The 19,955-nt window shown below is 42.2% G+C and overlaps 2 protein-coding genes across 16 annotated transcripts in view; both read right to left on the bottom strand.

Moving 5' to 3' along the window:
- Positions 1-10,037, bottom strand: part of LOC119033201 (formin-2) — a 46,454-nt gene extending 36,417 nt beyond the window's left edge. For 4 of the 12 annotated variants that reach the window (XR_005079197.1, XM_037122975.1, XM_037122978.1 and 1 more), the window contains exons 1-4: positions 9,980-10,037; positions 9,661-9,874; positions 6,431-8,636; positions 2,971-3,134 (exon numbers count right to left, since the gene is read on the bottom strand). Coding sequence is in view for 11 of the 12 variants with exons in the window: in XM_037122975.1 (XP_036978870.1) it covers positions 2,971-3,134; positions 6,431-8,636; positions 9,661-9,807 (2,517 nt within the window). In the remaining variant the exon portion in view is untranslated. Of the gene's footprint in view, positions 1-2,970; positions 3,135-6,430; positions 8,642-9,394; positions 9,498-9,656; positions 9,875-9,979 lie in introns of those variants that run through there. The other 8 variants (XM_037122982.1, XM_037122981.1, XM_037122983.1 and 5 more) reach the window with 8 other exon arrangements.
- Positions 10,038-11,208: 1,171 nt separating this feature from the next.
- The window catches only part of chrm3a (cholinergic receptor, muscarinic 3a), a 90,153-nt gene continuing 81,406 nt past the window's right edge, over positions 11,209-19,955 (bottom strand). For 3 of the 4 annotated variants that reach the window (XM_037122989.1, XM_037122987.1, XM_037122991.1), the window contains one exon: positions 11,209-15,106. In XM_037122989.1, coding sequence (XP_036978884.1) covers positions 13,126-15,087 — 1,962 coding nt within the window. In that variant the 5' untranslated portion in view covers positions 15,088-15,106 and the 3' untranslated portion in view covers positions 11,209-13,125. Of the gene's footprint in view, positions 15,107-16,604; positions 16,713-19,955 lie in introns of all 4 variants that reach the window. The other variant, XM_037122988.1, reaches the window with a different exon arrangement.

Raw genomic sequence — 19,955 nt, 5'->3', positions numbered from 1 at the left:
TGTTTGTTGATTGAAATTATGTCATGAAATCCAACTTATAGCAGCACTCTCCTGCAATTTCAAGCCTCATTATTTGAATTATAACAATGCTCGACCAACTTTAAAGATAGTCTGGCTGTTTTTCTGAGTCTAAATAGCCTCAATTAAACATTAAAAGGCCAAAAAACAAGATCTCATGCAAAATTTATGTTAAAAACTGTATTTGTATCTTTTTCTATGAGATGGTTATATAACTGTTTTCACTCGCACCTCTGCTGGCAGAATATTACTGATTTATTATGTTTGTTACAGTGTACGGTAGCCATGTCGCTAAAATAGCGCCTTTTTAATCACTTCAAACAAGCAGCTAATTATAATCTGAGAATATGTGCATTTGTATCTGTATCATATCAATTCACAGTACACGCAAAAAGACTGTAAAGGCTAATTCAGAGGACCCAAAATATGTGTAGAACATTTGTTCCTTTTCCTAAATGCTCACTGCTTTTTATTTTTCTCTATGCAGGTGACTATGTTAAGCTGCTAAGCTTACAAACGATCTGTTAGAGGAAATCAGGTTGGCTGAGTCAGTGATCTCTTTTAACTCCCTTCATAAAACACTATTATAGTCTGGTTTAGTTTGAATGTATTCTGTTTCCTTTTCTTATATTCGCTGCCTTTGTGAAGCACTTCGTAACATACATTTTGAAAATGTCTCTGTAAATTCCTGTGGTTGTTGTGCGCAGTCGTGAATGCACACAGACCACATGAATCTAAAGACTGTGCATGAATCACGTGTGAGCATAGATGCCTCATCCGTTTGTCCAGAGAGAGTTTTTCCATTAGCTGAATCATGGTAACCTGACCTACAAACAAAAAACGCACACATGGTACAAAGCATGCCAAACTGATGCCCTCACAAGCATTTATCCACTCAGCAATGTTTTGCCAAGTGTGAAAAGGGATGACGATTGATTTATTAAGAGTTGCTCTATAACAATCCTCCCCGAGCCCCATTTTTGGACTGAATGAAGCCGGTGGAGTATTTAATTTCAGGCGGTGTGCAGAACAAGAAACAAACTACTCATATATTTGTTCACTGCAGCAAAATATGGTCGTGCAACTGGATACAATGCCATATATAGGTACCAAAGTGCAGGACAAACAGGGGGGTGAAGAGATGGAGAAAGACAAGACAGTGGTGATGCAGTGAGTGGTGGAATTTCACGGTGAACGGAAAAAAGATATAAAAGTGAGATATTAAAAGGTTGCGGGGACAGCCTGTGATGATTTATTTTAAAGGAGAGATTAGCTGTGAGATAGAAAAAGCAATAACAATGAGATCTGCACTCTCAGTGGCAACGGGGAAGAGGTTTTCCTTGGTCAAGATGAATAATGCAGGGCTCGAGGCCTGAAGTAGGAAGAGAGCGGGGGGACAAAAAAGAAACAAAGACCACGGGAGAGCAGGAGTCCAATCCCATCCAATCCTGACATGGAGAGTGCTCTTTGCTGGGGAAGAGCAGCCTGAGCCCAAGGCACGTGGAGCTGTTACATAACATGGTCAGCAGATGGTCTACGCAAGCACAGATGTGTGTGTGTTTGTGTGTGTGTGTGTGTGACTGAGAGGGGTGTCACAGGGACTGCTATTAATCCAGCCATGCGAGGGAATGCCTGAACATGTATGGGTGTCTCCTTTTGTGTGTACGACCACAAATGGAATGGAGTTATTCATAAAAAGAAAGGGCTCTGCTTGTTTGGCCTACTGTGAGCGCACACTATGGCGAGCAGAATAAGATGTGAATACACGGGAGAGATTTTCTATTTATGTGAACAAGATTGCGTATCAGTTGTTTGTGTTTAGGTGTACATACTGGCCGTTTGTGTGCACATGAGCATGGCGTACAGTGTGTCCATGCATGGCAATCTGCGGGGGGAGGAAGTGCACTGGGCAGCCAGAGATCAACACTAATCTGTTCACATTCTTTGATATTCAACAGAGAAACAACAAGGTCAAGGGTCTGCAGTCATGCCGGCCGCCCTGTGAGGCTGCACTCAGGGGACAGCAGAGAGATAAATACGAGCTCCAGCAACTTGACATGGTGACAGTGACGACTTTTGTAGGTAATGTTTACACATGAATCAGATTTGTGCAACCCAGTCTCACATTAAAATGCGTTACTCTAGAAAATATTACCAAAGTTGATCCAATAGTTAAGATATTTTTTATATTATACATATTGAAGTACTACCAAAAAATACACAGCAATCTAATTTGTATATAAACTTTCCAAAGTTCCTTGACTGACCTACAGCATACCAACATGAGGCTCAGTAGATAGAACCGACTGATAGAGGAACTTGATCGAAAAAGCTCCGACAGCCCGCCGTGTTGAACCGTGCGGCAGAATGTGACGCACGTGAGATTACTGGGAGGGAGAATTAAAGATTCATGAAATCAACTTTCACATGGTCACCCCGTCTGTATGCTCCCCTGCTCCTCACATAATGAAATGTCTCTGGAGATGAATCACAGCAACCCAGCACTAAATATATAGAGACATGGATTGGTTAAGCCTCTCTACATTAACTGGTGACTGCAAATCTTTTGAGCTATATTCTTCGAGCAGCACATCTGATAAGCACATGCTCTCTTTAGCATACCAGCCCTGATGTTATACTATCTTCGGGTATGTGAGAAATGCAAATAACTCTCTGCTCCAGCCCTCGGGACGATCACTAACAAGATGCTTTACAGCTTTTAAAGAAAATTGGTGCTATGCTGCTGCAGCTACTGCCTCTTAAAGTATGAAATATTAAAACATATCCCCTCGAGTTAAAAATCAATGCTGTTTCTAAGAAATGCCACATGTCCTCTCCTATAATGTAACTGCATGGTGAAGAAAAACCTCCTCAAAGCTAGACCTCCTATGTGTGGTAGCTCATGTCATCATTTTTGTAGAATAGGCGTGACAGTAAAGACAACAGTCTTACACTAAAGCCTGCTGAGGCAGTGCTGTCACCGTGGAGCTCTGCGCTGCTGTCGCTGAAGGGGTGCAACAGTCCCTGGGCCAGCATTCGGTGACACAGTTCTTTCGCCTCCTCTTCTGTCGAGCCATCACCAGGATGGATACACAGCCTGTCCAACAGAGTGCGACCTGAGGACAGAAGTGAAAAAAAACATGAAACACGGCCTGGAGAATACAGAGCTCCATTTTCTGCTCTGGAGAAGGATGTTCACATAAATAAACCATGAGTCTGGACTGTATTTTAGTTATTGTTTTTCTTGAGTGTTCAAAATAGACACGCTGTGTTATTCTGACTAAAGAGTCAAAAAGAGATGTCTCAGTTTTCAGATGCGATAATTAAACACCTACACGTGCAAACTTTATTCACACCATTCTAAAAGTGGGTGACGAGAGAGATAGTGTTAATTGTGCAGTGCAGAAAGAAATTAACAAATGATATTTAAGGCACAAGTTGCCAGTACATCTAAGAATACTTCTCTAAGGGGAGATGGATTGATTAAATATGACCAAAGAATATGTGTACAAAAGTGAGAAAACACACAGTGTAGATATAGAGCTTGTTAATTCTAAATTTTGAATACAACACACTGAAAAAACACATTAGATCATCTCTGTCTGAAAGCATCTACGCTAACGTCCATATTTAGTCTATGAGCTAATCGAATCCAAACAACTAATGCGGTTAAAGCTACTGTAAGGGTTATTTTTTATTATTAAATTAAGCAGTAATCACTGTTTGAGTGTGTTTGGTTAGTAACTCGTGTCTCTGACATTTTCTAGTATCGCTGCTCAATTTTATCCAATCAGGACAGAGGACTCCATAAAGAGGCGGTCCTGTCAACTTGTGTAACATGCAGATTTACATTTTAGGGCATTTAGCAGACACTTTTGTCCAAAGCAACTTACATCAATTCATACACTGATACATTTAGAGACATCAGATTGCATTGCACCAAAAAATGGATTGGACTGTTGCGGAAAAACTAGCCAATGGATAGGACAGATGTTATGATGGTCCTTCATTACATCCAGTATGTGTTTAGTTTTAACAGATCTGTCATAATCTCAAAACTTGCAAGCGGGTCACGATCCCAGATAAGCTGTTGACCACGGAGGCAGAAGTAATCATTAATGGTCGGAAAAAGTATTGACAATGTGTCATCCACAGGATGCATAGTGTCAAAGAAAGCAGCTCCATTACTTCAGAAAGTCCAACCATGACACACCATGCAGTCAGTTGTTAATGATGTCAGACTAGCTCGATATATTTGTTAAGCATGTGATTCAGAGGACAGCAAATGGATTAAGAAGTCCTGTGACTCATGGTCCTGTGGTCACTGATTTTAGTTTGACAAACACAAAAAGAGGCTAATTCTTGTAACTTGACTGTGTTTCACAAAGTGAAGCCATAATTCTCAGGGAATTTATGTTGTTTGTCTCAGGGATCATGCTGTCAGCTGTGAAATCAGCCGTTCTCCTACGTCCCACTCAATCCTTATGGTTGGATATGACCTGGAAAACTGGCTGAACTGATGGATGTCACATGCAGTGCTGAATGAATGAGTAAATGAAGAAATAACTGGAGTCTCTGTGAATACAGAATTTTGTTCCACAGTCATTAAAGGCCAGATGGACCAAATGTTGACGTTTGGCTGCAGTAATTTCACCTGACGAAATGCGAATGGATCTCATATCATGCCTTATTTTTGTCATGCACCATAACTGTCACTTGGGTTTAGCATCCACAAGTGTGCCCTGTGCCTGTGTGTGCTTTTTTTTTTGTCTGGAATCAGAGGACGGCATCGCCTCGGGTCTGTGTTGTCATTCGGTCGTCTGATTTATGAGCACAGGCCCAGACAGTTGAGAGCAGCTGAGCTCTTGAAAGGCACCACAGCAAGAAAGGAGGACAGAGTGGCATTGTTTCATCAGAGAGTCATTTGTTCTGAAGAAACTTCTCAATAAAAGAACCCCCCACTGTTTCATCGTGAGCTATTGTTCCTTTATACTCAAACTTTATAATCTGCGCTGTAATAATTCCTAGAATGTGATCATTTGTGAGTCATTAGAATGTAAATCACTTGGCAATTATCATAATCACTTCACAGTACGTACCGTTGCGTAATACTTTAATCTCAGATGGGGACGAGGGCTCGGCGCCAAACAAGTAGGAGCCACATCCGACCCGCTGGGGATCCCCAGCAACAATAGTAATATGAACAAACAAAAATATTTTCAAGGAAGGATTCTTTGGTTTCCTCTGATATGTTATGTGGTGAGGAAAGTGTTGCTCATGTGAGAGCAGAGGAGTCGACTCAAAGAATGACTATTTTCTACTACGTAATAAAAAGGTTGAATGATGATAATCCATATTTTTCTCTGTCACACACAAAAAGGCCAAAACAAACAATTAATAAAAGCCCGATGAAGACAATGTCTCTGTGCAAAAGACCTCAATTGCTGTAAAAAAAAAAAAAAACTGATATCACACAGTGGGACTGGGTGACATGTTCCTTGTGCGAACTGTTTTATTTTTATTCATTTTCTCACATACTCGAACAGTGGCTGAAAACAGTCTGCATCGAATGAACAATTTGCTCCTGTTTGAGTAACACTTGCTGAAAGCTACAGTTCTCAGCTGTTTTAGGAGTGTTTTGGGTGTTTTAAGCTTGGAAATTATGCAAGTGAAGTTTTCTGTGTTTTGCTCTTTGCTAAACACTGGTTTTAACTTTTTTATATGTACAATGAGTGTAGTAAGGAAATAAAAAGCTATAATTTAGAGTTGTTGCCAGACGCGAAGTAATACATATTTCAGTGTCCTATATCAATGCCATAAGAAATTATAGAGGAAAGTTTACTGTTTTCATTTGGCGCACAGTCCAGTGGTTCAACGACAACTATGAATCTACATCCGACAGGCCTGAGGCACGTGGGGCACGATAATTTTACATAAATATTCAGGAATGGTAAGAGATAAAGTCGAAAAGTGTTGAGAGAGGAATGAACTGGTTTTGTTTTGTTTTTTTGTTTTTTTTATAGGATTTGCAGATAATGAGAAAAATATATAACTGTTGCTAGCCTTGTTGTTCATGTCGGATCTGTATGTAAATTCATGCAAATGCTGAAGTATAATATAGGTTCTGGCAGATATTGTTCAATACTGTTGGGCCGTGACGTAAACCTGCCAGATGTCTTCAGTTAGGAAGACATTTTTAATTCGTAATCTCTGTCCTCTCTGGCGCTTCATCCAATATTTCCCCAGAGATGGACCAACTGGTGACTATCCATTCACATTATGACATGCCAAAATATATCTTGGGTGGATATACTCATTTAAAGGTTTTGTATGAGGTCTATTAACGGTGCTTCATACCTGTCTAATGGGGCTTTGTGTGTGGCAACAGGTACCTGAAGTTCTCATGACTCACCTGAGAAGACATCCAGGTAAGGTACAGTGTTACTGGAGCTCTTCCGTACGTGATGTGCTCTCCTGGAGCCCAGTGTCCAGTAAGTCCCGCTGGTGTAACTCCTCTCTGGTGTGTCCTGCTCGGGGAATTTGGCCCCACCAACCTGCTGTCCTCTTAGCTCATCATCTGTTGACCAGTCTGAAGACACACCAATGGGCCCAGTGATGGAGCAGGACCTCTGCTTGTGCCTCTTGAACCCCTTGGCCCCGTTGGATTCAACCTCAGCAGCAGTGGCGTCTATTTTCCTGGGAACATTAGGGCTGGTAAGAGGGGAGCCGATTGGAGAGGTGAGCTGCCTGGTGGTGGTCTTAACATAGGAGGGGTGGACTGGAGGGTAGAGTTTGACGGTGGAAGGGGAGCCGGAGGACGTCCGTCTTGGCTGAGAAACATGGGCGTCTGGTGTTAGCTGGCCAAAAGATAAACTACTCTTCCTCCTTTTCAGAGACAGGAAGTCCCGCCTCATAAGTTCCTCTTCGCCCTCCCTCTCCATGGACAGGTCCATGCTGCTCACGCTCTTCTGAGGCCCCATCGGTGCTGCATCTGCCACCACGGGATCCAAGCGGACGCACGGAACGCATATGTTTCTGCTCAGCTGTGGGTGCACAAGTGGGCTCTCCAGGTCATCCTGGGGTTCCTCTGCACTCTCATATGAGTTGGTGGTATTTGTAGTGTCAGGGAAGCTGTATGTGCTGTTGGTCTTTGGGAAGAGGCTGCCACTGCTTCGCTCTGTGTCTGCGGCTGAAGATGGTGGACCACTCTCACTCAGGGACCCTGGACCAGATGAATTTCTTGATATGGGTATTTCATGACTTTCGTTCTCTAATTTCTTACAGTCTCCACTTACTTCTTCAGGTACACATTCGCTACCAAGAGTGGGAGAGAAAACTCCTATATCCAGATTTAATAGCTGGCGAGATGTTACCTTCTCAGGGGCTTTTCTCCCCTCGGCCGCCATTTCCAGCACCATGTCATCGGCCACACACTGGTCTCTAATGGTCTGCTGGATGTCAGACAGCAGGTCTTCATTTTCTGCTGTTGCCGAGTGAAAACTATAAAGGTCAGCATCCGACCCCGAGCTTGTTTTCCGGCTGGTCTCATCCACCAGAGATTGGTGACTGTCTGCGATCAAGCGGCTTAGATCCCCCGTGACATCTGATAACATGCCCATCTCGTCCGCCGACAGGCTCGCCTCCGCAGAAGTCTTGAGTCCTGCTCTGCCAACCTGTGCTGACCTCCCATCCTCCACCGTGTCATCCTTAGACAACCCTTTCGCCTTGGATAAACTCTTCCTGATCTTCATCCCCGAAAACACAGAGCCCTTCACCTCCGACTTAGATTTCTTCTTCCCATTGCTGTGGGACTTTTTAGATTTTTTGTCCACGTCCCTCTCATCAGCATCACCATCACAGACATCCCCTGCTGCTGCTGCTCCTCCACCACTTCCTCCTCCTTTCTTCTGCTTTGCTTCCTGGTTCCCCATGTTCCTGAGCAGGCGGACACCCTTGGCTAACAGGCCATGCTGCTGGGGTCGAGACTGGGCATGCTGGGCGTCCTCCTGGGCTGCTACTGATGCTCTTCCTCTGTTGGTCTGAGCCCTTTCAGAGCTGCTTAATCCCTGCTGTCTGCCCACCACAGTTAAAGGCAGCTGTGAGAATGATGCTGCCTCCCCCAGCGCCGCTGATGCTGCTGATGATGAAAGGAGGAGGAGACTGGCACTGACAGCCGCGGGCTCGTTACCACTCACTCCTCGCTCCCCCTCCCTCCCCTGCACAGCCTCTCTGACTCCCTGATCCTTCCTCTCTTTTTGCCCCTCCTCTCCATCCCCATCTGCTCCTGCACGCTCAGCTGTCTTGCATAACAGGCTGCTGTTCGAGCGAGCAACGCGCTGATGCTCCGGAGTGCGCTGCCCTTGTCCATTTTCGACTGACTGGGGAAGAAGTTGCTTTGGATGCTGCTGCTGCTGCTGCTCTAAAATGCACTGCTGTTGCTGGTGTTGTTGATCAAGGACCGAGTGCTGTTGTTTCCGGAGGAGGCTGGTAACACTGCTCTTCCTCCTGCCTTTGAAAGTGGTAGTGAAGAAACTCTCTTTCAGAAAGGGCACTTGGGTCTCCACTGTCTTTATTGTCTGCATGCTGATTGGTGAGGCTTCATCCGGAGGAGAGGCACTCTAGACTGACGTGGAGGGAAAAGAAGAGGAAATAAAAAATCACATTAATTGATTTTATTTTCAAGCTCAGCTTCACCACAGCAGAAGAGAGGCAGCCTGTTGTCAGTGGAGTCATGGGGTAAAGGTTCAACATAAGGGCGAGCTGACATAAGCAAGCCTATGTCTCATGTTGCTGTGCAGTACATGTATTGTACACAGTGATCATAAACTCTTTACTCCTGTTTCGACTGTTTGTTCCTCAAAACTGTAAACTTCTTGCGGAAATTAACTTTCAACATTTTATTCATAGCCTTTAAATTTTTTATAAAGTTGTTGTGATTTCAATTTTCTCATCAGTGAATATTTGCCGTCTTTCTTCTTCTTTTATGATATTAAACTAAATGTCTGCTGTCAGCTGTTGGGCTCTAGGAACTTGTGATGGACATTTTTACCATCTCAAGCATTTTATAGATTAAATCATTTATCAATTAACTGGGAAAATAATCGGCAGACTAATCTGTAATACAACATATTACTGTGAAATATTCAGTTTATATATTTAAGAGCTAATAAAGTACATCAGTGCAAGCCTGGGAGCTGATTATTTCCTCTGGGTGTGGTACAGACAAAGTAGAGACAAAGTTACACAGTTAGTGGTTTGAAGTTACAATTCAAATAATGTAAGTGAAACTAATTACACAGAAGCAACAACAAAATAAACAAATACATGAATGACACATTCTTGAAATTAGGGTCCTAATTAAAAGAAAATGATTTACCAGAAAGTAGAAGCACATACACTCATTAAAGTTTGTGTTCGTACAAACACAATAACTGATAAGAGTTTCCCTTTTCTTGAGTGCTTGAGAACATCTTGGTCTGTTTTCAGTAAGAAACAACAAATATTAAGTCATAACATTGCAGCACAAGTCAAATTTGTAACATTTAAAGTCAAATTGGTGATCAAGCACATAAAATGGTAAAAAAAATAGTATATAAACCTCTTCGTTAAAGATTTTTAAATTAGCAATGACAGTGTACTTGCATGACGGGTGGATTCTCCTCCGTGGATCAGCACCGACTGAAGAAAACAACACAAATGGGTGTTTGTCTCTGCCTGTGAGCCGCTCCTTAGCCATGGGTCACATGAAGTTGGTATTTTCCTCATCACATGCCTGGTGTCCCTGGACATCTTCCATTAGCACTGTCTGAGACGCCCCCACTAACTTCATCAGGATTCATCATGGGAATATACAGAACTGTGTAACAGTCAAAGACCACCCTTTTGTTTATTCAGTTTCTGGTTAATATTAGACGCACAGTGTTAATGCTGTGGTGCTGACAGACAGTAATGCAATGCTCACATTTAATGCAAAATTGGAACAAAGTCGGCTCCACCACCACCTCCTCCGCCTCCGCCTCCTAACATTTAGTCAACTAGTATTTTCTACCTTTAGTTTGTTGCTCCCTGGTGCCACTTTTAAGTCCTTCTCTCTAATCAAGAAACAAGTTTCAGCCGTGTCCTCCCAACATAAGCAGTTACCAGACATGTCAGAAGGCCTAATGTTTAATTCAAACAGCTGAAGGTTTCTGACGAGGGTGGATATATGATCATTAAATCACAAAAAGCAACAATTCAAATTTGGTGGTTTTCTTGCAAGCAGCAGATAAACATTTTTTGAAATAAATCCCTCAAAAAAAAAAAGAAAAAAGAAACTATTGAATAATAAAAGCAAACAGTTAACATATTCAGCTACATCTTACAGTCCTACGTTGTTGGTGTAGAGGTTTGTGGTATCTTTTGCCGGCTATAAAGCTAGAATAACATGCACTGTATGGGAGAGGAAAGTCCCTGGCTTCTGGCTTTTTACATGATGAGACCGTAAAAAGTAAGTATTAACATCCCTGTCACATATCTACTGCTGATATCACACATATAACCAGCAACAATACTAACTTTTTTTAAATTATTATTATTACCGGTGGCAACATGCTTATACTGGATAATATACCAAATTTGCAAAAATGGAATAAAACATGCAGAGACTCACCCAGCCTCCATTAATAATGGCTCTTTGACAAGGCACCCACCTGCTTTAGTGGGCTGCTGTGGTCACAAAAGTGTGCACAAGTGTCTGGGCAATACTGATACTCATTTATTTGAGCCCATTCTTAGAAAATTAAGGTTAAAATAAATCAAAGTGAGGGCTGGGCACATGGCCTTGAAATAATATTGTGATATTCTTAGGCTATACCATGATTGACAATATACATTTCAGTATTTTGAGATCTAATCAAAAGCAATACATTAATGTTTGAATTAGATGACATTCACAAATGATAACACAATTAGATTTCTGATAAATGACAATAAGTAATGTGTATATAATGACTAAGTATGTCAAGACAACGACAGACAGGAAAAGACAAGATTTATGTCATATCATAATACAATGATAGCAGATGATATATCGTGACAGTAACAATGTAATATTGGTATATTGCCCAGCCCTAATCAAGATACAAATGAAAATAACACAATCATTAATTGTGACACACATGCAAAATAAAAATAAAAAATCACAAGTTTCTGTCAAAAAGTTTTTTGTTTGTTTATTGACTTAAAATATGAGTATGATCAGCATACTTGAAATGTAACAAAATGTTTGTGTTTTACCATTTTGGTAGTTTACATTCCCAATATTTAAGTACAAAATTCTCATATTTTGACGAAGAATCTATCATGACACTGGAGCACATTGTGTTGAAAGCAGACAAAATCTCCACTAATGACAGGCATGGGATCATTTCTAAAAATCTCTTCTGCATACAGAGCACAAGTCCCACCAATATGTGTGACCATGGCATCTAACATCCACTCGCCCTCCACTATAACAGCTGTCCTAACACAGTTTATCCTTTAATACCTGCTGCACATATATTCAAGATTTGGGTGTGGCGACAATGTAAAAACCAACAACTTAAGATAAGAATAATATAATGTGCAATACAATAAAAACTGAAATAAATTCTTGCCTTGCTTTACATCTTTAAGCAGACTTATGTAGTAAAAACCTGATGCACGTTAGACCAAAAACAGCTGTTGATCGCATTTACAAATCAATCGCCGTAAGTCAATTTAATTCATAAGTTTAAAGAAGAAAAAACTTCACCCATAAATAATATGAAATTAAACACAAAAAAACTGGTTATGACAGAAAAGAAGTTAAAATATTGTACCTTCAGTGTTTTTTTGTCTTCATATTAGCACAATGGGATTTTAAATACTGCACTGACAATGATACAGCCTGGACAACATGTCTTTCTTAAACCACTAGAGGCTGCCATTGCTCCACTACATCAAAGATGAGCGGCCTTTTACAAAGAATTCCTCAGAATCATCACTTTTGTAGAAATTTAAAAGATAGTGTAAAACCAAAACACACATCTTTATAAATGGACATCTTTGTGTTTTTGCAATCAATCATTGTGTATAAAGTCAGAAATATCCAAATGTTCACAAACAGAATATCATTATTGTATAATCATTACTCATGACAGAGAACCGCAAGTACATAAAAACACAACCAATGTACTTTTAATTGTCTCCACCATAAAAACCACAACAATCACATTGAACACAACAGCAGTTCACTGACTGTGGTGCCACACAGAATATTCACAACTCAGTTCATCAGAAGAATCATTTTTCAGACTGGCTCAAAATCTCAGGAATATCTAGAAAACCAAAGATGAATATCACAAAAAACAAAACAGAACAAAAAAAAAACAGATCTCTGTTGACTAAAAATAAGGACACAAAAGGAGTCTTTATATTCCATCAGACACACAGGAAAGCTATATCCATTTAGAAAGGCAAATGTACAGAGGTTCTGATAAAAACACATGCCAATCAAGAGGACGGCAGGTCAAATCAGCACAATGCAGAAGCCTGTGAACACAAAACAGTTTTGTCCTGGCTCTCAGTGAAGACTTACAGATACAAAATTTTATTTGAAATGCAAAACCACTCTGCACATTACAGATCTAGCTACCCACAGAGAGAAATGATAATAAATGTGAATCCCCAACCCTGTGACAAAGAGATCCTTCCCCTTGTGTCAATTGCACTTCAATAATTCACCTGCAATGCATTTTAAAGCCCTTTTCTAATATTTTCCACTCAGTTCATTTCCTCTCAGCCGTCCTCACATGTACTAAGGTGAAATGGTAAACAGTTCTTCGAGGACAGAGGGAAGGCTTTCATCTCTGGACCCCACCTTAAACAACCTTTCTTCATACACACAGCTTTGCTATACGGATGCACCGACACAAACACGTACCTCAGACCACCACATAGGACTGCTGTGCTTGAAATATCAGCAGAGAAACACATTTAGGATCTCTAAGCAAAGGAACGCCACAGAAACAACAACATGGATGTTTCTTTTCCTTGTCCTGTGTTAACTCTTTTTATTCTCTGTTTCAACTATCCAAAGCCTTCTGTCTTTTATGTGGACTCCCTGGGAATTCTCCTGTGGAAGACCACTGACTGAGCAGACTGCCTTTGTTGGAACTGCTGCTTCCTCCTTTTTTTCTGGTCCCAGCGGCAGAGCAGTATCATCTTAAAAGTTGTACGGAAAGTCTTGTTGCACAAGGCGTAGCACATGGGGTTGACTGTGCTGTTGACGTAGCACAGCCAGTACCCGACTGCCCACAGGGTCTCCGGGATGCAACCTTTACAGAAGGCATTGATCAACACCATAATATTGTATGGTGTCCATGTGATGATGAAAGCAAAGAGGATGGCACTGAGTGTTTGAGCTGCCTTCTTCTCCTTCACTAAGGACATGCGCTTCCTCTTGGTGATCTGAGTCCGAGCTCGAGCTGCAAAACGTTTCGCCAGAGCTGCCTCTTTGAAAGACATTGGGACAGATGGGGATTTAGTAGTGGTGCTGGTGGTAGTACTGTCGGTGGCAGTCGGTGTAGCTGTTGTGGGATCATCCAGATTGCCTTGGTTAGAGGAAGCCTGGATGGCAGGCATTGACTGAATCTTGCGTGAACAGAAGCGTTGGTGGTAGCTATTTTCTGAACTGTTTGCTCCATCGGGAGCATTGGTGGCAGTGGTGTTGGTTGTGAGTGTTGAGAGGCTGTCTCGGCTATACTCTGCTCCCCTGAGGGGATCTTCCTCTGAGGCCGCATCCAGATCCTCACATGAGGTGAGTTGGGAGTTGACAGCAGCCTTTATACCAGGCAGGCTGAGAACAATGGAGAAAATAGCATGACTCTGGGAAATCATCTCTCGACCCCCACAGTCCTCATCCTCTGACGACCCAGACTGGTCCAATGAGGCTGCAGCATCATTGTTGTTCCAGCTGTCGCTGCTGCTCTGGTCTGGATCACGATCCCTCTGCCTGAGACTACCAGGTCTCCAAGAACGAACCCCAGGCCAGCAGTGGAAGCGCCCAACCAGCTCCCGACACGTGCTCTTCCTCTTAGACAACCTGGTCAACTCGTAGCTGCTGCAACTTCTGGAACTTCCTGTTTGATGGACAAAACGAGCTCTCTCACCAGCACCATTCCCACTTCTTCCTCCTATCGCACCACGTCCTCCTGAACCCTGCAACCCAGCCAACTCTTTCGAACGGTTCTGCGTTTCCTTGTAAATGCGCCAGTAAAGAACACTCATTATTGTCACAGGCAGATAGAAAGCTGCCACCGCTGTGCAGAAGGTTATTGTGGGCCGTGTGAGGAACTGAATGTAGCACTGATCTGAGGGAACTGTCCGTTCACCCTCAAAATACTGCCAGAGTAGGATAGCTGGGGCCCACAACACAAGAGAAACGAACCAGGCCAGGCCGATCATGATCCCAGCTCGCCTTGTCGTCCGTTTGGCCCTGTAGGTCAAAGGCCTGGTGACTGAAAAGTAGCGGTCAAAGCTGATGACCAGTAGATTCATAACTGATGCATTGCTGGCCACATAGTCTATGGCCAGCCACAAGTCACAGGCCCAGGTGCCCATGGCCCAGTAGCCCATCACGAGATAAGCCGTGTAGAGGTTCATGGAGATGACCCCAATGATGAGGTCAGCGACAGCCAAACTCAGCAGGAAGTAGTTATTGACCGTCTTTAGCTGGCGATTCACCTTGAAGGACACCACTACCAGGATGTTTCCGATGATGGTGATCAGTGACAGCATGCCTGTCAGCAAAACAATGAGGACAACCTGCCACATAGGGTGACCACCCAAGGGATCAAGGATTGCAGTCCCATTCTTGGATTCTGAAGTAAGGTTTAAGAGTTTGCTGGTGGAGGATGAATTATCATCCAGGGTATTCACATGAAAAGCTGGCCAGGAGGGTCCTCCAGTTCCTCCTTGGTGGAGGGCATTGGATTGAGGGAAGGCTCCGGCTGCTGGGGTCGAGGTGTTGGCAGTCAGGAAGAGACCAGGGTCTGTGCTGTTTGAGCTCATTGTTATGTCCTGGCATATTCTAAAGAGAGACAGAAGCACAGAAAAGGGAGGTAGGAAGAGACAGAGAGGGGAGGGAAGAAGGACTTGGCACAAGAGGGAGAAGGAGAAAGAGGGGAAAAGGATAGAGTGACAAAGAGAATGAAACAGAGAAAGGACACATGAGTAGGTAGGTGACATTCCTATTCATATCCAGTAGGTGAGGCTAGAAACCCATTCTACCAAATTAAGTGTCTGAAAAAGGCACATATGTTCAGCTCTAGCTGGTCTAGCCTGTTAAATAATCACTCATAATTTAATGTGTAGACTATCTGTATGCACACTATAAATTCATTGCAAGCCATATATTAGATTACAACTTGACATTTGAATCAACGAGGCTAGACAGCCAGCACTTTTGACTGCAATCAACACCTGTATCTTAGAACAGCCAAGAAAATTGCAAAGAAATATCACCTACACACAGGTAAGAAATTGGGATTGCACCTTGCATTTGATTAGTGCGTCTGACAGGGGTGGTTTCCTCCTGTCGGATCAGGTGTGGAGGTGCACGCTGGTGATCTTTATCCAAAATTTAGCTCTGGTGTCTGGTGGCAGCTCTGATGTCACTCTGTTTGTCAGTGTGCCAGTCAAACACAGAGTGTAGTTACACCATTCAAACTGCATGGATGGATTTTTCTAAAATATGAACACGGCACAGCTCTCTGTATCAAGCCGAAGACTGAAATACTAACAGGGCCATGTTGCTGGCTCCAGCTCGGCTGTAACATTATACAGACATCATTTTGAGTATGTGCTCACAGAAGCACAAAGAATAGGGGACAAAGAGAAGACAAATTAGTTGAGGAAGCACTCCTGGGAGGTATTCTGGCATTTCTTCCTGTCTGAATACAGACATTTTTGGTGTCAATTAAATGATGCAAATGATACCCCAGTGCTGGTTCATTCGCCACCACATTTGATCCTTTAAGAAAAATAAAGTTAAAGACATATTTTGGCAGAGAAAGTTACGCAGGGAGAAAAAAAAAATCATAATGGTGAAATTGAGAGACAATTATCACTGCATGAGCAGCATGATCCTGGAGAGTAGAAAGTGCTGTTTGTTGTCTGATTGGAGATCACTTCAGGATCAGAAACACAAACAATAAACATAAGATACTGCTGTTTCTGTCAAAGTGGTTCTTGGTAATTGGATAATAATGTGAGGAACTGCCATTTTATAAAGCAGCACGCACTGTTGTATTTTCAAGTTTTGCTGTGCAATCATTTGTTATTACCATGGTGCTTTGCATTCAGATTAGTGCATGTGCATAAAAGAAGAGATGCTTAACAACAAACATGGTGAAGAGAGGAACATGGAAAGTGCTTTTTAAGTAAATGTAAATGTCCCTACTGTTATTATCATGTATAAATAAGGGCTGGTTGGTATAAAACTGACAAATCTCATTCAGTATTGTTCTTTGGAATATTACCAATATCATCTATCTAAGAAAACATTCTGTCACTTTTTTCTTTTTTACCTTAAAATGACAGCCTCAAAATAATTTTGATGGTTCAGTCTCTTGTAACAGGGTGAATGGTGTCTCTGTCTCAGCCACTCCGTCCCTCATCATTTCTGCACTGTGTACCTTCAGTGAGAGGGTAGGATCACCGCGTTACATACATGTTGACTCAACATACAAGTTTTTTAACACATAACGTTGTTATGACGACGGGTTTTGTTTGTAGTCAGCACTTACATTATGTCTGACAAGTTGTTACACACCTGGGGTTTGTATTTATGCCTGCGATGTTGCACTCAGAAACTGTGGGGGGCGCCAAATCTCACAAAATGCCAATTTCTACATAATGTTGCTTCATGTGGGCATTGATATAGCTAAGGTTGAGACATACCATGAATAAAAATGTGTTTATGGGGATGAACCACTTTCTTAAGCTCCCTATAGGATGAATTTCATCGTGTACAGTATCCGTGGTAACGGTTAATAGCACTTCAATTGCTACTTTTTGACAACTGGTACAGTCAATACTATACATTGGATTCATTTAAATGCTTTCTCCACATGCTTGCTTTTCATTGTGAAAGCCATGAACATGGTGTTCTTCCGCTGACAATATTGACAACAATTCATTTCAAACCTGCCACTAACCGACAGCGGCCTGTGTGAAGAGAACAAACAACAACCTGTTTCCATGGCGGACGAGTTATATCATCAAACGCTTCAAAAACACACACATACGCGCCATTTACACTAATAAACCGACAAACACATGTGCTGGCAAACACTTGTAAACGCACAATAACACACACACACGCCTTGACAGAATCTCAGACTTCCTGCAGAGCAGTTAAAGAACCGCAGTAGCCAAAAGCGACTGACAGCCATTTGTGACACTGAGCGCACACCGCGCTCTGACCGTTATCTGGAGGCTCCCCGCTATTCCCACTGTGGACATGTATCTCTGGGCCCATGCACATATGGGGCGAGTATGCGCTCACATTTCATGCATCTACTGTTTATGTAAGCCCAGTATGTGAAGAACAAAACCAGATGTAGACACTTTAATCAGCTAGGTGTATATAACAAATATGTAGTATTAAACAAAATTGCCTACAAGGAACAAACTTAAAAGCCTCTTCAGAAAACAGGCTACATTTATGTTTCTGACACAGCCAACTCTACTGAGCGTGTGAGACTGCAATGTGCTGCTAATAAGTGTTAAATATATTTTAATTGGCTTACGAGGGCAAAATGTGCCTGTGTGAAGATAAGGGGCTCTCACAGTCTTTAATCTGCTACCTGGATTTGTTGTTAACAAAGAAATAAAATCATAAAAGCAAATAATGACCGCCTCAAAAGTCAGACAAATTACAGCACAGTCAGGTGTCCTGTGTGGGGAGTGGAAGCATAGGAGGCATGCACAACAGGGGTAAAAAAGATGAAATCATATGGGGATAGGCCAAATGCTGAACTCCCTGCAGCTTTTAAAGTCACAGGAAATAGGCACAGGTGAGTCAAGATGCCACTCAGCTGCAAAGATTTACAGAGTGCAGCGCAGCAAAACACTGGCTGGAGAATATAATGCTGTTAAATATACAGTTTATACTGTGCATGTGTCATGTTTATTCTGTTATTTATGCAGAACATTGAACCAATATTTAAACACAGAACAATTAAGCCTTGCTGTTGCCTCAAATTGCAACGCGTGACAAGCAAAAAATTTGCATCTGCAGTCCCCTGGGAGCAGAAACTGGCTGTGCAACAGACAGATATTTGCTCTGCTTGCTTTCCCCTTAAAATTGAACTGATCAAGCCCATGTGAGGGAAATGACAACATCCCTTTCCAGGGATTGGTAGGCTAGCTACACTTTTGACAACCAGTCGAGCCATTACAGCACCTCCCCCTCCCTCCCTCTCTCTCTCCAAGCCCACGTCAAGCCCTGTATCTTAAGTTCGACTCCCAGGCACGTAGGTGGGGTGATTTCAGGTACACAGAGAGATCGATACTCATTTGCTGTGTTACAACACAACGTGTTCCCTGACATTTTGAGATATTTGTCCCAGCAGGGTTGAGCAGTGCAATCCAAGTTGGGTCCAAGGATCCATCTAAATGATTGGGTGAGTAACACACGGCCATTTCAGGCTTCTATTTTCAGCAACTAATCCAGCCAAGCAGCGATACGAGGGAGATGATGTCCAGCAAGGATGAGTCATGTATCAAGTGCATTTAATAAAGGTTGAAGCTGCTATCATCTGAATCTTGGCCACTTTGGCTTTCTCCTTGAGTGCCAAAACATACCTTCAGTTAAAAGGGATGCCCTTCCTCAAATTTTATTTTTCCAGGTATTTACAAAGGCAAACAGCCAAGGAGGTTCAATCAAGAGATTCCATGTTTTACAGGAAAATGGAGAATTTTGTAAACATGCTGTTTTTCTTGCTGCCTCGTCTAAAATTTCATAATTTAATTTCCTAATGCTCAGGTCTGTAATGTGCACTTTTGTGTTTGAGCCAAGTGCAAATATACATCTGGAGTTTGACAGGGGTTTCAGCAGTTTACTGTAATAAGGCATTATTGTAAAAAACAAAAGGCATAAGCAGCTTTAACGCAAAAAAATAGACTGCCAAACAAGGCATAATAAGACCGACCATGAACTCTGTACTAAATATACTCTCTCTATGAATTTATTTGCTGGACAGGCTAATGAAAACAAATCAACAGTTGCAGGGATATTGGACTGACAAAACGACAGTCCGGTATTGGCAATTCCAAGAGCGTTAAGTTCAGAATGAATGCAGACATATTGTTAATTAACCCAGCAGATGCAAGCAACAGCTTTATGATAACCATCACTGGCTGGGCCTCACTCCACTGTTAAATAGTATGCATATTGCTGCCTTGCGGCAATACGACAGACGGCAAATGTAGAAGAGAGTCAGGACTTTAACTAATGATCACTGACCATGTTTCAAAAGCAACAATGCCTTTGATTTAAATGTGCCACTATATAAGTTCTGCCTCCATGGGTTGAGTGTTCTGGGAGGCATGACTGCTGCTCTGCTTTACTCTTGTTTATCGACCAGCAGTGATCCGCGGTGGTGACCTCTATGTCGAGTCGACTAACGCTGGAGAAAAAAATGTACTTTACCTAATAAAGACATTAGAGAGAAGAAATGGGAAAAGTGGAATGAGAACCAGAGTCTCTGATGAGTGCTGAATTCACTGAGTGTTTACCTAAATTTAAACACATGGACACGCACACTGTTGCTTGCTAACACTGTGTACAGTAAAGTAATCTGGCTGTTCAAATGATCAAACTTGCTTTACATTTGGTAAACACACTTAAAATTTTGGGATAATATAAATACACA

The sequence above is a fragment of the Acanthopagrus latus genome, chromosome 15, assembly GCF_904848185.1.
Source record: "Acanthopagrus latus isolate v.2019 chromosome 15, fAcaLat1.1, whole genome shotgun sequence".
In the NCBI taxonomy this organism is placed as follows: domain Eukaryota; kingdom Metazoa; phylum Chordata; class Actinopteri; order Spariformes; family Sparidae; genus Acanthopagrus; species Acanthopagrus latus.
Note: the sequence above shows the minus strand (reverse complement) of the source record. Positions and strands in the feature narration are given on the sequence as shown.